Raw genomic sequence first — 15,907 nt, forward strand, 5'->3', positions numbered from 1 at the left:
TGCTCGCACTACTCAGGCACTTCGTCCGCCCAGTTATAGACGAGCAGTGCCTATCATCCTCCACCCTCTCGTATGGAGGAAATCGTCGTCGCTCTGTAGACGATAGACTTCATTCTCCGAAGTGAACCCTAGGATACCGAGAACCACATGATACCCTTCATAGCCAAGAATACTCGATCGAAGTGCGAAAGTAGTTGCGTTAAGCCTCAAGTCCCGAATCCCAAAGAGATTATAGACTTGACACTAGCCTTGGTGTTAGTCGAGGGATTATGCAGGAGCCTGCGCTTTCCGCATTAGATCAAACCAAAGTCTTAGAGGTTAATTGGACTATTAGGTGTTTCACGAATACTGTCTCATGCGGAGATAGTAGAACCACCTCCCGAGATAGTCCAACACTCATCTGGTGAAACCTTATATTCCCGACCTCCAGGGTTTCCGTATCTCAAGCTTCGTTAGTGCAATTAAATTGCTTTTCATATTTTCCCGACCTCCAGGGTTTCCGACACTCGTCTGGACTTACTCCTCTTTTCTGTGACAATTAAATTGCTTTTCATATTTTCCATGAACGGACAAAACATGTGGAGATGGATTGTTTTTTTTTTGTTCGTGAGCGTATTGACACCAAAGAAATTGTTCCACGTTCCGTCGACATTAAACTACAAATTGTTGATCTTCTCACCAAAGGCTTAAGGACGCTCAATTATAGTTTCTCCTTGGCAAGTTGGGCGCTCGGAACTTACACGCTCCTATTTGAGGGGGGAGTATTAGGAATTGATTACATTCATTTTATTTCTTCCGTGCATATCTTCTATCTTTATGCTTTATCATTTCCTAGTTTATCTCGCTACTTTTTATATAGCCTTCATGTATTCAGTTTTATGATATGAATGAAACCTGGAAAACCCTTCTCTGATTATCGATTTTGTCAAAATTTGAATCTGAGACCAATTTAACATGTTTTGGACCGTAAATTGTTAGATCTTTTCATCATGCTGATGCGACGCGCACAAAAACCAACATCTTCTTATCACGTTTTTTATAATGCAAACAAGTTTACTGCTGATAGATTTTAAGAAGTTGCATAGTTCCATCATTTAAAACAACAATTAAACCAAACGTCCCTCGTATATATGCGACAACGCACATCAAATCATTATTTTAAGAAATTAACTTGAACCGTTATTTGCTTGTTTAAAACAAGCACGTTTCATCCCTCATTTTTTAAAATTTGCATGTAGTGTCCTTTACTAGACAAAAAATGACCATACTGCCCCCATTGTTTTACTTTTAATTTAATAATAATAATAATAATAATAATAAGTAATTCCATTTTTTATTTTTTCTCTATCAGCTCAAGAAAGCATAAGGGACACAACCATTCCCGGGCCACCATCGTCCACTACCGTCGATTGTTACTTCCTTTCTTTTAGAAACGAAGTCTACTACCTTCCTTTTCCATGAGTTTGAGTTCAACTTTGAGAAACACTATCGGAAAGACCAAATCCCTCATCCCCCCATCTCTCTCTCTCTCGCTCGCTCTCTCTCCTTCATTCTTTTCTGATCTTAGGGTTCATTAAGGTGCTGGTTCATTGGAGCTTGCAAATCTTGTAGTGTTGGTTCGCTGGACTCGTTAATTTAGAGACAGAGATGTAGTTCGTCAAAGCTCATATATCTGAATACTCCTTTTCCGATCGACGATCACCATTTCGAATGCCGCCTGAGTTTCTACACCATCGTTGTCTCCGTCGCCATCGTCTTCTTCTTCGTGACTATTGATGCACTTGAAAACGTTCATCGTCTCAGATCTGCAACATCTCAGATCTACACGTCTCAAGTTTGGAACACTGCTGCCTTCTGAGGGTTCTTTAACTCCGCTGTGTGGAGTTTCAGGTTTGGTTTGGTTAAGTGGCGGTGGATAGTCGTTTCTAGTGGTAGTCGATTGGCGGTGATTCATGAGGTGTTAGTGGTGTAAGGTAGAGGTACCGGATTTTAAAGATATGAGAGAGAGAGAGAGAGAGAGAGAGAGAGAGAGAGAGAGAGAGAGAGAGAGAAGTTGTAGTTTCTGATACTGAAAGGTGGTGGTCGGAGGTGATCGCTGACCAGAAGTAGATGATGGCTGATAGCCGGAAGTGACTGTAGTTGTCAGTAGTTGATGGCCAAAGGGGTTGGAACCAATTTAAGGGTTGTTTCTTTTTCTAAAAATTATAATCAATAAAAAATAATTGATAAGTTATAAACAAATCAATACATAATTAATTTTTTATGTATAGAGAGACTAAACATACACACAAGAAAAAATAGAAAATAAATAATGACAACGACGGCTCAAATTAATTTTTTAAAATATTGATTGAACCTAAGTTTTGACACAGATACACAAATTATGATTACCCTTTTAAGTAAATGTTAACTATTAACATTCTTTATCGCTAATCTTCATGATATAAACAATGATAAAGGTCAAATTTCAAATTCATATTAACATGATTATGTTCTTACTTCTTACTTCATTCATTATGTTTTGCATATAATCGAACACAATCTCTTTTTCCCATAACAAATGTATGGTCTTTGGAATTGCTCTTGTTTTTCATACCATCTTCTATTCACTTGTCATGAAGTGCATTAATTCTTAGTTTATTTGAATCAACAAACTCTTATACTTGGCTTACATGCAACTTAGACGAAGTCCTGCTACTGAAATCTTTAACTTTTTCTATTTAATTTATTTCTTAATGTTGACTCACAGAAGCAAGAAAACAAGTGATTGGATGCAAATTCAGATATTAGGTAGTTTGTAAAACCATAGAATCCCGAAATGAAAACCAGACATCAAGATGACGATGAGCTTCAATGGATTCCACCGTCTCTATTACATCATCTCCATCGCACTTCTGTTGCAACCACCATCCGCCATCGCCGGAGATTCAATCCTCTCCAGATTCCAACAATATCTTCAAATCAATACATCTCACCCATCACCCAACTACCATCAAGCTGCAGATTTCATCCTCTCCCAAGCTAAATCCCTCTCCCTCGAATCCCGCACCATTGAATTCGTCAAAAACAAACCCTTGATCCTTCTAAAATGGCCCGGCAAAAACCCCGACCTCCCTTCCATTCTTCTCAACTCCCACACCGACGTCGTCCCCGTCGAACCCCACAAATGGTCCCATCCTCCCTTCGACGCCACAATCGACCCTGAAAACGGCAACATCTACGCTAGAGGCTCACAGGATATGAAGTGCGTCGGTTTGCAGTATCTAGAAGCAATTCGGAAGCTCAAGGATTCGAAATTCGAGCCGTTGAGGACAATCTATGTCTCGTTTGTTCCCGATGAGGAAATCGGTGGATTCGATGGGGCGAAGAGGTTTGCGAATTCGAAGATATTTGATGAGATGAACGTCGGGATTGTGCTGGATGAAGGATTGGCGTCGCCGGAGGAGTATTACAGGTTGTTCTATGCGGAGAGACGTGCGATGTCGTTGGTGATAAAAGCTACCGGAGCCCCTGGGCATGGGGCTAAGATGTATTATAACACGGCAATGGAGAATTTATTGAAGAGTATCGAGAGTGTGAGGAGGTTCAGAGCATCTCAGTTTGATTTGGTGAAGGCAGGCGTCAAAGCTGAAGGGGAGGTCATCTCTGTAAACATGGTCTTCCTCAAAGCTGGAACTCCTTCTCCTACTGTAAGTCTGATCCTATAACTCCATGATTAATCCATCTCCTTTTTGTTTTGATTCATTGATTGTAAGGAATATGATATAACTGTTTTGTGGATTAGGGTTTCGTGATGAATTTACAGCCATCGGAAGCGCAGGCTGGTTTTGATATTCGAGTGCCACCAATTGCCGATCACGATCAAGCATCGTTGGAGAGACGAATTGCAGAAGAGTGGGCCCCAGCTTCACGAAACATGACATTTGAGGTCAGAAATAAACCCTGTTTTTTTTTTTTTTTTGATCTTTCCTACATTAAGTCCTTTCGAGCTGTTTATCAGATTCGGCAGTTTAAGCAGAAGGATTCTGGGAAGCCAATTTTGACAGCCTATGACAGTTCAAATCCATGGTGGACTCTAATTGAAGAAGCCATAGTTAAAGCCAAGGGCAAAATTGGAAAACCAGAGATATTTCCTGCTTCAACCGATGCTCGATACTTCAGGATGAAGGGTGTTCATGCAATTGGGTTTTCTCCCATGGCAAACACTCCTATCCTTCTCCATGATCATAATGAGGTGAACATTATTTTTTACAATATTTCGGACAAATTTTCAGAATCACTATTCAATAATCTTATGAATTTGTGTTTTTGTTGTTGATGTAGTTTTTGAACAAGGAAGAATACTTGAAAGGGATTGAGGTTTATGAGTCGATTCTCAAAGCTTTTGCATCTTTTGTTGAAGCTAAAAATGGGGAAGATTCTTTGGGAGATGAGCTATAAAAAAGGATGGAGAATTGTAGGCAATTAAACCCTCTAGTGCATTTACTACATGCTTTTGGTGTCTTGAAGTGAAGATTTCCTATAATTAGAAACTCAATTGAGCCATTTTACTCGGTGAAACTCAATCACAAATATTTTTGGCCTATTGCATCCTATATACTTTTTTGCTTGAAGAAGTTCGTGATATAGAACTTGAAGAAGTGACATGTGAGGTATTAAATACATGGACGAGAGAGGGGAACAAATAAGATTCAATATCAAACAAAATGTAGAGTGAATATTTAATATTTTTTTTTTCAACGAGTTCAATTGGTAATACAAAAAATAACATAGCTAAACAAAGATGGTCCAATAAACCAAGTGTTGTTGTAAGTGTGTTTTAATTAATACAAAAAAATTTCGAAGGGCAAAAACATGAGTGTGGATTTTCTTCCAACTCAAGAACATGATTCCCCTTCCATTCCATTACATTCCCCTCAAACTCAAGAACATTAGTAACTAATATTTCCCTTCCATTGAATACCCTATCCTCTTTTTCCCTTCCTATAAAAAAAAAAAAAAAAACTCAAGAACAGGGCCGGCCCTTAACATATGCCGGGTGTGCGATCGCACAGGGCCCGCATTGTTTGGGGGGCCCGATATTTATATAATTATATATACATATATATATTTATATATGAGATGTCGAAATTAAAGTAAACAAAAAATTGGTGGTTGACATGGTAAAGGCGCTTGACATTTATCATTTAGTCCAAGATCTAAACTTAGCACAAGCAGTTTTGTTTTTTATTTTTATTATAATAGTTCAACATATCCTTTTATTTCAAACGTAACAAACGCATCTATCACATAAGGAATTATCTATGTCAAACCCATCTTTAATTAAATTAATATATAAGTCCAATTAAACTAAGTATATCACATAGAATTAGTATCTAACACAAACACACATTTAATTACTACATATAAGTCTTTAGCCTCTTTTATTTATTTGTTGAGTTTGGGCAATTCGGCAGCAAAGGAAGACATAAGAAAAGGTTCGTTTTTTTTTTTTTTTTTCTTTTTTCTCTAATGGTAATATTTATAATTCATCATTATTAGTGTTTTTTTTTATAATCATTAGTATTTTTTTTCTAGTTTACATTGTTATTGGTATTGCTCATTCAACGTTTTGATATATTCAATTAGATTTCTAGAGTTCTTTTATCATAGTTTTAATTTTTATCGAGTATTTGGTTGATTATTGTTATTTTATTTTCAGAAATAATGCCTCCTAAGTATTTATCTGGTAGTCAAAAACGTAAAAAGAGAAAAAGAATTGAAGAATCAACAAAGGCTAACAGTGGTTCTCTAGATAAGTTTTTCCAAAAAAAAAACCTAAAGTTCCTTCTCAAAATCAAAATAATGATGATATTCCTGATAATTTGGGTGTTGATGTCGAACGAGATCAAATTAATGATGTTAATGTTGATAATGTTAATTTCGATGGAGATCGTGTTGATGTTGATGATGGTAATGACGATGGTGATAACATTGAAGATGATGGTGATGATGATGATGATGATGATGATGATGTTGATGATGATGTTAATGTTAATAGTAATAATGTTGATATATTCGATCCAAGAAATTGGGATGGACTAAGCACAGACATGGTGAAACATTTGGTAGAGAAAGGTCCTAAAAGGGATAATACTATTGATAAGGGTCCACTTGATAGATTTTCTAGACGGTTTTCTGCAACTATGTATACTAGAACTCTGCCAAATAAACAGACATGTAACAGAGAATGGCTAGTATACTCGAAAGAGCTTGATAAAGTTTTTTGTTTTTGCTGTAAAATATTTAGAAAAGGGATCCCAAAAGGTCAATTAGATAGTGAAGGTTATGCAGATTGGCAACATCTTAGTACAAGACTTAAAGAGCATGAAGTTGGTTTAGATCATCTCACAAATTTAGCTACTTGGTTTGAAATGCGTGAAAGATTGAAAGTTAATGAAACAATTGATAAAGTGGTGTATGATCAATTTAAGAAAGAAAGGGAGCATTGGAAACAAGTACTATTGAGGATTATTGCACTAGTGAAATATTTGGCTAAATATAATTTAGCATTTCGTGGAACAAATGAAAAATTATATCAAAAGAGTAATGGAAACTTTCTTGGAGCGATTGAGATGTTTGAAGAGTTTGACCTGGTTATGAAAGAGCATGTGCGTCGTATCAAAAATGATGAGATCCATGTACATTATCTTGGCCATAAGATCCAAAATGAGGTGATACTTTTACTAGCTGATGAAATTAAACGAGAAATAATTAAAAAAGTAAAGGAAGCAAAATATTACTCCATCATACTTGATTGTACCCCTGATACAAGTCACCAAGAACAAATGTCTTTGATAGTGAGGTATGTAAATTTCTCCTCCAATGATGTTACTGTTGAAGAATCCTTTTTAGGTTTTTTGAATGTTAATGATACGACTGGTAAAGGGCTCTTTGATATTACACACGATGAATTAAAATCTCTTGGTCTTGATATTGATGATATGCGGGGGCAAGGGTATGACAATGGATCAAACATGAGAGGAAAACATCAAGGAGTTCAAAAGAGATTTTTGGACATAAATTCTAGAGCATTTTATACTCCATGTGGTTGTCATAGTCTTAATCTTGCACTGTGTGACATGGCTAACAGTTGTAGTAAAGCTAGAGATTTTTTTGGAGTCATACAACGAGTATATACAATATTTTCCAATTCTACTAAGAGGTGGCAAATTCTGAAAGAGAATATCAAAGGTTTGACTCCAAAGTCATTGTCTGCCACTCGGTGGGAAAGCCGTGTTGATAGTGTGAAGGTTATTAGACAACAACTTCCGGATTTAAGAGAAGCTTTACTTGAAGTTGCGGAAAAAGACAACGATGCTAAAATCCAAAGTGAAGCTAAATCGCTAGCAAATAATGAGCTTGGTGGATTTGAGTTTTTGGTATCCATAGTCATTTGGTATCAAATATTGTACATGGTGAACTTAGTTAGCAAAAAATTACAATCAAAAGATATGCTTCTCGATGTTGCTATTAACGAAGTGAATATGCTAATTGAGTACTTCAAAGAGTTTAGAGAAACAGGGTTCTCCAAGGCAATTGATGATGCGAAGGAACTTTCCGTTGAAATGAATATTGATCCGGTATTCTCTCAAAAGCGGCCGGTTAGTAGAAAAAAACAATTTCATGAGAATTCAAGTGATCAAGATGTTGTATTTTCAGCCGAGGAGAATTTTAAAGTTAATTACTTTTTATATATTGTTGATCAAGCGAGTGCTTCTCTTAAAACAAGATTTCAACAATACAAAGCGTATGAAAATATTTTTGGTTTTTTGTTTCCAAAAAAAATGAAGGAATTTGATGACAAAGATCTCAAGTCATGTTGTCGCCGTCTTGAAGCCGCACTTAAGTCTGGTGAACAATCAGATATCGATTCTCATGAACTTTATATGGAGTTAAAGCTGCTTGACATGTTCTTACCGAGTGAAATTACGAGCCCTATTGATGTTTTAAAGTATATGAAAAAAGTCGATTGTTTTCCTAATGCAATTATTGCCTACAAAATCTTGTTGACTATTCCCGTAACGGTCGCGTCTGCAGAAAGAAGTTTTTCAAAGCTAAAGTTGTTGAAGTCCTACCTAAGGTCCACAATGTCACAAGAAAGACTTAATGGATTGGCGATAATAGCTATTGAGAACGTTATATTGGAGACTATTGATTATGAAGAGTTGGTGAACAATTTTGCTTCCAAGAATGCTAGGAGAGTCTCACGATTCATGTAGTTGTCTAAGATTATCTATTGTATGATCGTTCTTTTCTTTTGCTTCATATTATAACAATTATGAAATAATTAATGAATTTTTGAGAACGTTATATTGGAGACTATTGATTATGAAGAGTTGGTGAACAATTTTGCTTCCAAGAATGCTAGGAGAGTCTCACGATTCATGTAGTTGTCTAAGATTATCTATTGTATGATCGTTCTTTTCTTTTGCTTCATATTATAACAAGGGTAAATTACACCGTTGGTCCCTCGTGCACATGCCAGAAAGCATGTTTAGTCCCTATTTCCAAAATTTAACTCGTGCAGTCCCTCGTTGTTATTTATCTTGCATGGTTAGTCCCTATGCACGTTAACTGTTAACTCCTTCCGTTTAAGCCACCCACGTGCCTTGCACGCAGGGGCATTTTCGTCTTTTCAGGGTTTGTATACATGAACCAGTATGGCGCGACTTCGATAACCGATCATTTCTGATTTCATCCTCCGTCGACCCTTAGCATTGCACGAGAAAACCCTAGTTTTCTACGATGGTGAACTGGAGGATTAGGCAAGAATGGGAGGAATACGATCTCCAAAGCTCATACGGTAAAATTTTCTACATTTTCAGTTGATCATCCATTATACGTTCCTAAAACGTAATTTTTTTTTGGGTTCGCAGCTGACAATCCATGTATGTTCTCGATACGATTGAACTATGGTGGAGTTTTTACGAAGTTTCCAGGCCGCAAATACATAAAGGGGAAGATGAAATATATTGATGGCATTGATAGTGACTTGTTCTCGGTGCATGATATGGACGAGATAATGGAATTGCTTGGTTGTGTGGAACCAGGTAAAAGTATTTATTATCATTTCAAACGACCAACCTGGGATTTAGATTTTGGGTTATATGCTTTGGGTTGTGACGAAGATATAAACCACTTTAGGTCATACGTGTATGAACACAAGGTGATAGAAGTGTATACAGAGTTTTGGGAAACCAAGCTCCATACGTATCAAATGTCCCCAAACCCTGCAAAGATAAAGATACACGAAATTCCTGAGTCCCTTTGTCGTAAAAGCTTGTTATTGACATGGTCAAATTCAGGGGATTGTCCTAGTGAAGAAGCCCCTGTTTTTGAGAATGTAGAAACTATGGACGAACCCCCTAGTACATTACTTGAAACAACCTTGGAACAACCCCTTGTTACATTGAGTGAAACAGTTGAGTCAACCCCTGCCTATATACCAAGAATTGAAAGCCCTTTGACTGAACCAATGATAGGAAGCACATGTCCTAATGTTGATGGTTGGGATGATACATTTGAATGGTGTGGGACTCCTATGGAACAAGATGAACCAAATAGTGAAAAAGCAGGTGAAGACAGTCAAGCTAGTAAAGACAGTCATGATAGTGATGACACTGAAGATAGTGAATACAGTCAAGATAGCGATTACATAGTTGATGAAGATAATTTGTTAGATGATCCAGAGGTTGATATGAAGAACTTTCACCTCAACATTGACAAAGAGGTGGAGTGGGTTGGAAGTTTTCCTGATGATCGAGATGAAGCAGTAGAAGGTGATGAAGAATTAGAGGTTATAAACACTGAAGAATTTGTATCTGCATCTTCATCAGATGAGGGTGAAGCTAGTAAAAAAAGGAAGAAGATAAGAGATTTACGAAGAGCACATAAGAATGAAGCAGCTGCTATCAAAGATCCATTTTACATCCACCAGACTTTTAGCACAGCCAAGGAAGTTAAGCAACAAATTTATCTTCATTCCATACAGAGTAGAAGGGAGTTAGACTTCGTCAAGAATGACAAAAATAGGATTAGAGTGGTTTGCAAAGGGACAATACCAAACCTTGGGATATTAGAAACAGGTGGGACCAGCAAAAGTAATGACAAAGTGGGACCAAGTCAAAAGAAAAAGAAAGTGAAAGATGGTTCTGTTCATAAATGCCCATGGGTCCTACTAGTGAGTAAGTGGAAAAAAGACATTAACTGGACTGTTAAGACCTATGAAAAGCAACATACGTGCCTTCAAACAAGGAAAATTAGGGCATGTAACTACAAGTTTCTCTCTGAACAGATTGTTGACACAGTGGAGGCAAACCCAGAAATACCACTTAGAGCATTACGTGAGATGCTTGAGAAGAAATACCAACTTGGATTGTCAGACATGAAAGTTCATAGGGCGAAAACGAAAGCCCTGGAATCAATTAGGGGAGATTTTGCTGCTCAGTACTCATGTCTAAGAGACTACTTACAGGAGGTGCAGAGTAGAAATCCAAACACCACAGTCAAACTTCAAGTGCAAAGTGAACCATGTTATGTATCTGAGACCAGGGTATTTGAACGAGTATACATTTGTCTTGGTCCACTGAAAAGTGGATTTGCAGCAGGGAAAAGAGATTTACTAGGGCTTGATGGTGCATTCATGAAGGGTCCATACCATGGTATGATCCTGACAGCAGTGGTATGTGCATAATCATATTTTAGTATTTGATTAATGTTTGACCATAGTTAATTGTTTGCTTATTACTGTGTTTGACATGATAATTCAGGGTTTAAATGGGAACAATTGCACATACCCTTTGGCATATGCAGTTGTTGAAGCAGAGAACTTTAATTCATGGACCTGGTTTTTAACTAACTTAGGAGATGATCTTGGTTTGTATGCAAACTCCAACTTCACTTTCATATCAGATAGACAGAAGGTAAATAAATTTCTCCATTCATTTTCACATGCATGTTTTACAATTCAATAAGCAACCTCACTCTTTTGATGATTTAGGGGTTATTGCCTGCACTTGAGAAACTTTTCCCAGCAGCAGAGCATAGATATTGCCTAAGGCATCTTCATGAGAACATGAAACGTAAATGGAGGGGCAAGGAATTCAAGGATTGTCTTTGGAAATGTGCAACATGTACCACCATACCACAATTCAATAGTGCCATGGAAGAATTAAAGAAACTTAACAGTGAAGCATATGACTGGCTTAATTCTATTCCACCTAAGCACTGGTCCAGATCCCACTTCTCAGGTATATAATATTATGTTTATAAGTGTATAATTTTTAAAAATAATCTAATACAGTTGTGTTTTATTAGGGAGGGCACATTGTGATGCTGTGTTGAATAATATGTGTGAGAGTTTGAATAGCAAGATAGTGAAGGGTCGTGATAAGCCAATTATCAGTTGCTTGGAGTTTATTAGGGAGTATATCATGAGGAAAATTGTCATGGTTCAAAAAGAAATTGATAAAGCTAATGGCCCATTAACTCCTACAGCCACTAAGACCCTTGAAAAAATTAAAGAAAGGGCATCACAGTGTAGGGCAGTGTTCTGTGGCAATGGGAAGTACCAGGTTACAAGTGAAGGTACTAATCAGTATGTGGTTAATATGGACCAACAAACTTGTTCATGTAATAGGTGGGAACTGACAGGCATACCCTGCAAACATAGTATAGCAGCTATATGGGATATGAGGCTCAACAATGAAAATGTTGGAATACCTGAGACATGGGTACACCCAACTTATTGGCTCAAGACATGGAAAGAAATGTATGTCTTCAAAGTTGAACCTATTAATGGGAGGTTATTGTGGGAAAAAAGCACATGTCCTACCAAGTTGATACCCCCAAAGTATCGTGTCCCTATTGGCAGACCAAAAAAAAAGAGAAGAAGATCTGCAACAGAAGATGATGGAGTGTCCACAAAATGGAAATCTGTAACATGCACAAAATGTGGAAATGTGGGCCATAATGGAAGGACCTGCAAGGGAAAATCACATACTGGGAATGGAACAGGAGAAGGTGCAGCAGGGAATACAACAGGAGAAGGTGCAGCAGGTAGCAGTGGTGGTGTACAAAATGGAGTTGGGAACAAAGGAAAAAGCCCCATGCTTTGAGAATTTGTAGTGTTGTATTTTGATACTTTGTTGTTATGTGTTGTATTTTGATACTTTGTTGCTGTGTAGGATAACTGTTTGTATGCCACAAGACTATGTTGTTATTTTGGATGTCCCTTTATGTTAATGGTCAATGGTTATCTTGGATATTTTAGAGTTTTTGTCCTTTTTAATTGTTATATTGGATGCTAGTATTGAATGGTATATTGCATATGTTGCCATTACAATATACACATACCAACTGATAACATTGAATGGTATATTGCATAGTATTGAATGGTATATTGCATATGTTGCATATGCTAGTATTGAATGGTATATTGCATATGTTGCATATGGTATATTGAATGGTTTAATTGTTTGTATGCCATATACCACATTTTCATTAAATTTGAACACCAACTGATAACACCACATTATGATTACACAATATATTGTAACTAAAATTGAAATTTTTTTGTTAATACAAATAACATTACAAAGAGTCTCCATTACAATATACACATACCAAAATACTAACAACTTCATTACTTAACCTACACTTTATATATAAGGACTGAAACAAAAAAAACCCAGCTAATAACTAGGTAAAGCTTCAATTTGCGATTTTGTTCTTCAAGTTTCATCCTAAACGCCATACAATCACAGTCCTGATCATAATCATTCACCCATCCTATGAACTTGCATAATGGTCCCTGAACCAATTAAAGTAGATGAAGAATTAGGGCAAAATTAGAGAAGACGAAGAACGAAATTGAAGTCATTAACCTTACCTTTACTGTACAAGCATAATAGAGTTTCCCAGGGTTTCTTTTGCTATAAGATGTGCGAATCACTGCAGTGGCTCCACAATTGCATTTAATATCGATCATTGTTATGTATTTGGAAGAAATCGATCGAACGAGGGGAAGAGACGAACGAGGGGAAGAGACGAATGAGAGGATACAGAGGAAAAGAGGGTTGCAGTGTAACGGCATTAAATATAGACACAAACCCTGAAAAGACGAAAATGCCCCTGCGTGCAAGGCACGTGGGTGGCTTAAACGGAAGGAGTTAAAGTTAACGTACATAGGGACTAACCATGCAAGATAAATAACAACGAGGGACTGCACGAGTTAAATTTTGGAAATAGGGACTAAACATGCTTTCTGGCATGTGCACGAGGGACCAACGGTGTAATTTACCCTTATAACAATTATGAAATAATTAATGAATTTTTGATATAAGTAAAAAATAAATATATATTTAGGGGCCCATTTTTTAGTTTCGCACCGGGCCCCTAAAATCAACGGACCGGCCCTGCTCAAGAACATGGTGTAAAAAAAATTCAAAAACTTATTTTACCAGTTTAACCTATGTTTTAGTCCAATTCTAAAATAAATCTAGTACTTTTAAAGTAATATATAACGTTTATATATAAATTTAAGAAAGAAAAAATGGTGAAAATGTGAGTTTCTTAACAGTTTTTCGAGCTGTAAAACATGATAGAGTTTTGAATTATTTTTTGAGATACACGCATTTAAATACCAGGAACTATAGTCTTTGGTATTTTGGGATTAGCAAGTCGTAATTGACCATTGCAAGATTATTATTTGACATTTTAATGGCATCTTAAAAAAAATATCAATTTTTGTAGATTATCTCTTTAATAATATGTATGATAAAGATTCGATGCCCAAAAACAAAAACAAACCCGGAACCTAGTTCTGTGAAACGGCTTTTTATAGATTTTACCAGATGAGAAGAACCAGGCATCAATATCACGATGAGCTTCCATGGTCTCTTTTACTTCATCGCCGTCGCACTTCTGCTACTAACCACATCCACCATCGCCAACGATTCAATCCTCTCAAGATTCCAACAGTACCTTCAAATCGACACAGCTCACCCATCACCCAACTACCACAAAGCCGCCGATTTCATTATCTCCCAAGCTAAATCCCTCTCCCTCGAATCCCGCACCATTGAATTCGTCAAAAACAAGCCTTTAATCCTTCTAAAATGGACTGGCAAAAACCCCGATCTCCCTTCCATTCTCCTCAACTCCCACACCGATGTCGTCCCCGTCGAACCCCACAAATGGTCCCACCCTCCATTCGATGCTGCAATCGATCATGAGAACGGAAACATCTACGCTAGAGGCTCACAGGATATGAAGTGCGTCGGGTTGCAGTATCTGGAAGCGATTCGGAAGCTCAAGGAATCGAAATTCGAGCCGTTGAGGACAATCTATGTCGTGTTTGTTCCCGATGAGGAAATCGGTGGACACGATGGGGCCGAGAAATTTGCCAATTCGGAAATTTTTGATGAGATGAACGTTGGGATTGTGTTGGATGAAGGATTGGCGTCACCGGAGGATTATTATAGGCTGTTCTATGCAGAGAGGTGTCCAATGTGGTTGGTGATAAAAGCTACCGGAGCCCCTGGGCATGGGGCTAAGCTGTATGATAACACTGCGATGGAGAATTTGTTGAAGAGTATCGAGAGTGTGAGGAGATTCAGAGCATCTCAGCTTGATATGGTGAAGGCTGGCCTCAAGGAGGAAGGCGAGGTTGTCTCTGTGAACATGGTGTTTCTTAAAGCCGGAACCCCATCTCCTACTGTATGTATAGCATCTAAATCCATGATTCCATATCTCTCTTTCTCTCTAAATTGTAAGAAATCTAATGGAATTGTTTTGTGGATTAGGGTTTTGTGATGAATCTGCAACCATCTGAAGCGCATGCTGGTTTTGATATTCGGGTGCCACCAATTGCTGATCAAGCATCGTTGGAGAGACGAATTGCAGAAGAATGGGCCCCAGCTTCACGTAACATGACATTTGAGGTAAGAAATAAACCCTTGTTTCTATTTTTATCTTTCATGCTTTCCATATTTGCATCTCCTTTGAATTTCCTATAAAGATTGACTCTTTTCATTGATTTATATTTATAGCATCCTTTTTTTTTCTATATCTTCCTAGTCTATTTCTAACATTGTATTTTGTAAAATCTTCCTGATTATAGCAATGTTATGAAAAGGCTAAGTAATTCGCTATAATTGGGTAGATATTTCCAATACAATGTCTATATAAGGAAAAAGTTCAAAGTACAAAGCTATAATTCATTAGATTTATTGCATTTAGTCCTTTTAACTATTTATCATCTTAAACAGTATAAGCAGAAGGTTTCTGTGTACGATGCAAATGGGAAGCCAATTTTGACAGCCTATGATAGTTCAAATCCATGGTGGTCTCTAATTGAAGAAGCCATAGTGAAAGCCAAGGGCAAAATTGGAAAACCAGAGATATTTCCTGCTTCAACCGATGCTCGATACTTCAGGATGAAGGGTGTTCCTGCAATTGGATTTTCTCCCATGGCAAACACTCCTATCCTTCTTCATGACCATAATGAGGTGAACCTTTTGTACAAATTTTTTTTGGACAATTTTGGGCATCACTAATCGTGTTAATTTGTGTTTTTGTTGTTGTAGTTTTTGAACAAAGAAGAATACTTGAAAGGGATTGAGGTGTATGAGTCGATTCTCAAAGCTTTTGCATCTTTTGTTGAAGCTAAAAATGGGAAAGATACTTTGAGAGATGAGCTATAAAAGATGGGTTGTGTGTGTTAGAATTGTGTAAAAATTCAGGCATGATTCTATTTGGAAAATAAACCATGATTCCTACTGTATCTTTAAGAAACCTGGAATGTTTGTAATTTTAGCACCTTTGTTTTTGCAATAAAATCATGGAGGATTAATTGCCAAATAGG

General features: G+C 37.2%; 4 protein-coding genes and 1 long non-coding RNA gene across 6 annotated transcripts; 4 read left to right on the plus strand and 1 right to left on the minus strand.

Moving 5' to 3' along the window:
• The first annotated feature begins 1,391 nt into the window (after positions 1–1,391).
• Positions 1,392–4,902, plus strand: LOC145010884 (uncharacterized). 2 transcript variants are annotated; one of them, XM_078969449.1, is made up of 4 exons: positions 1,392–2,182; positions 2,750–3,689; positions 3,785–4,234; positions 4,324–4,902. In XM_078969449.1, the coding sequence occupies exons 2-4, from the start codon at positions 2,838–2,840 to the stop codon at positions 4,438–4,440; spliced, it is 1,419 nt and encodes a 472-aa protein (XP_078825575.1). In that variant the 5' UTR covers positions 1,392–2,182; positions 2,750–2,837; the 3' UTR covers positions 4,441–4,902. The 2 variants fall into 2 exon arrangements, with proteins under 2 accessions (XP_078825575.1, XP_078825576.1); XM_078969450.1 differs by lacking the exon at positions 1,392–2,182 and having other exon boundaries at positions 2,551–3,689; positions 3,785–3,928; positions 4,001–4,234.
• An 804-nt stretch (positions 4,903–5,706) lies between these two features.
• Positions 5,707–8,261, plus strand: LOC145010273 (uncharacterized). Its single transcript, XM_078968836.1, has 4 exons — positions 5,707–5,740; positions 5,824–6,219; positions 6,334–7,505; positions 7,551–8,261. Exons 1-4 carry the CDS (start codon positions 5,707–5,709, stop codon positions 8,259–8,261), a joined length of 2,313 nt encoding a protein of 770 aa, XP_078824962.1.
• Positions 8,262–8,496: 235 nt separating this feature from the next.
• On the plus strand, positions 8,497–10,861 carry LOC145010274 (uncharacterized). Its single transcript, XM_078968837.1, has 3 exons — positions 8,497–8,845; positions 8,919–10,703; positions 10,812–10,861. Exons 1-3 carry the CDS (start codon positions 8,788–8,790, stop codon positions 10,859–10,861), a joined length of 1,893 nt encoding a protein of 630 aa, XP_078824963.1. The 5' UTR covers positions 8,497–8,787.
• A 1,731-nt stretch (positions 10,862–12,592) lies between these two features.
• LOC145012244 (uncharacterized) lies at positions 12,593–13,466 on the minus strand. The gene is made up of 2 exons (XR_013664419.1): positions 12,932–13,466; positions 12,593–12,853 (listed from the first exon to the last, which is right to left on the minus strand). It is a non-coding gene; the product is annotated as an uncharacterized LOC145012244 (long non-coding RNA).
• Positions 13,467–13,839: 373 nt separating this feature from the next.
• AQI (Peptidase M20/M25/M40 family protein) lies at positions 13,840–15,903 on the plus strand. The gene is made up of 4 exons (XM_078969472.1): positions 13,840–14,760; positions 14,847–14,984; positions 15,312–15,551; positions 15,630–15,903. The coding sequence occupies exons 1-4, from the start codon at positions 13,924–13,926 to the stop codon at positions 15,744–15,746; spliced, it is 1,332 nt and encodes a 443-aa protein (XP_078825598.1). The 5' UTR covers positions 13,840–13,923; the 3' UTR covers positions 15,747–15,903.
• The last annotated feature ends 4 nt before the right edge of the window (positions 15,904–15,907 follow it).

This window comes from Lactuca saligna, chromosome 8 (assembly GCF_052625555.1).
Source record: "Lactuca saligna cultivar CGN05327 chromosome 8, ASM5262555v1, whole genome shotgun sequence".
Classification (NCBI taxonomy): domain Eukaryota; kingdom Viridiplantae; phylum Streptophyta; class Magnoliopsida; order Asterales; family Asteraceae; genus Lactuca; species Lactuca saligna.

Bases quoted from the DNA above. Each gene is read 5' to 3' on its own strand.
- AQI (XM_078969472.1), top strand. From the start codon at position 13,924: ATGAGCTTCCATGGTCTCTTTTACTTCATCGCCGTCGCACTTCTGCTA. The intron at 14,761-14,846 runs GTATGTATAGCA...TTTGTGGATTAG, and splicing joins CCGGAACCCCATCTCCTACT to GGTTTTGTGATGAATCTGCA. The intron at 14,985-15,311 runs GTAAGAAATAAA...CATCTTAAACAG, and splicing joins CACGTAACATGACATTTGAG to TATAAGCAGAAGGTTTCTGT.
- LOC145010274 (XM_078968837.1), top strand. From the start codon at position 8,788: ATGGTGAACTGGAGGATTAGGCAAGAATGGGAGGAATACGATCTCCAA. The intron at 8,846-8,918 runs GTAAAATTTTCT...TTGGGTTCGCAG, and splicing joins CGATCTCCAAAGCTCATACG to CTGACAATCCATGTATGTTC. The intron at 10,704-10,811 runs GTATGATCCTGA...ATGATAATTCAG, and splicing joins CATGAAGGGTCCATACCATG to GGTTTAAATGGGAACAATTG.
- LOC145010884 (XM_078969449.1), top strand. From the start codon at position 2,838: ATGACGATGAGCTTCAATGGATTCCACCGTCTCTATTACATCATCTCC. The intron at 3,690-3,784 runs GTAAGTCTGATC...TTTGTGGATTAG, and splicing joins CTGGAACTCCTTCTCCTACT to GGTTTCGTGATGAATTTACA. The intron at 4,235-4,323 runs GTGAACATTATT...TTGTTGATGTAG, and splicing joins TTCTCCATGATCATAATGAG to TTTTTGAACAAGGAAGAATA.
- LOC145010273 (XM_078968836.1), top strand. From the start codon at position 5,707: ATGCCTCCTAAGTATTTATCTGGTAGTCAAAAAC. The intron at 6,220-6,333 runs GTAACAGAGAAT...AAGGTTATGCAG, and splicing joins TCTGCCAAATAAACAGACAT to ATTGGCAACATCTTAGTACA. The intron at 7,506-7,550 runs GTTGCTATTAAC...TACTTCAAAGAG, and splicing joins CAAAAGATATGCTTCTCGAT to TTTAGAGAAACAGGGTTCTC.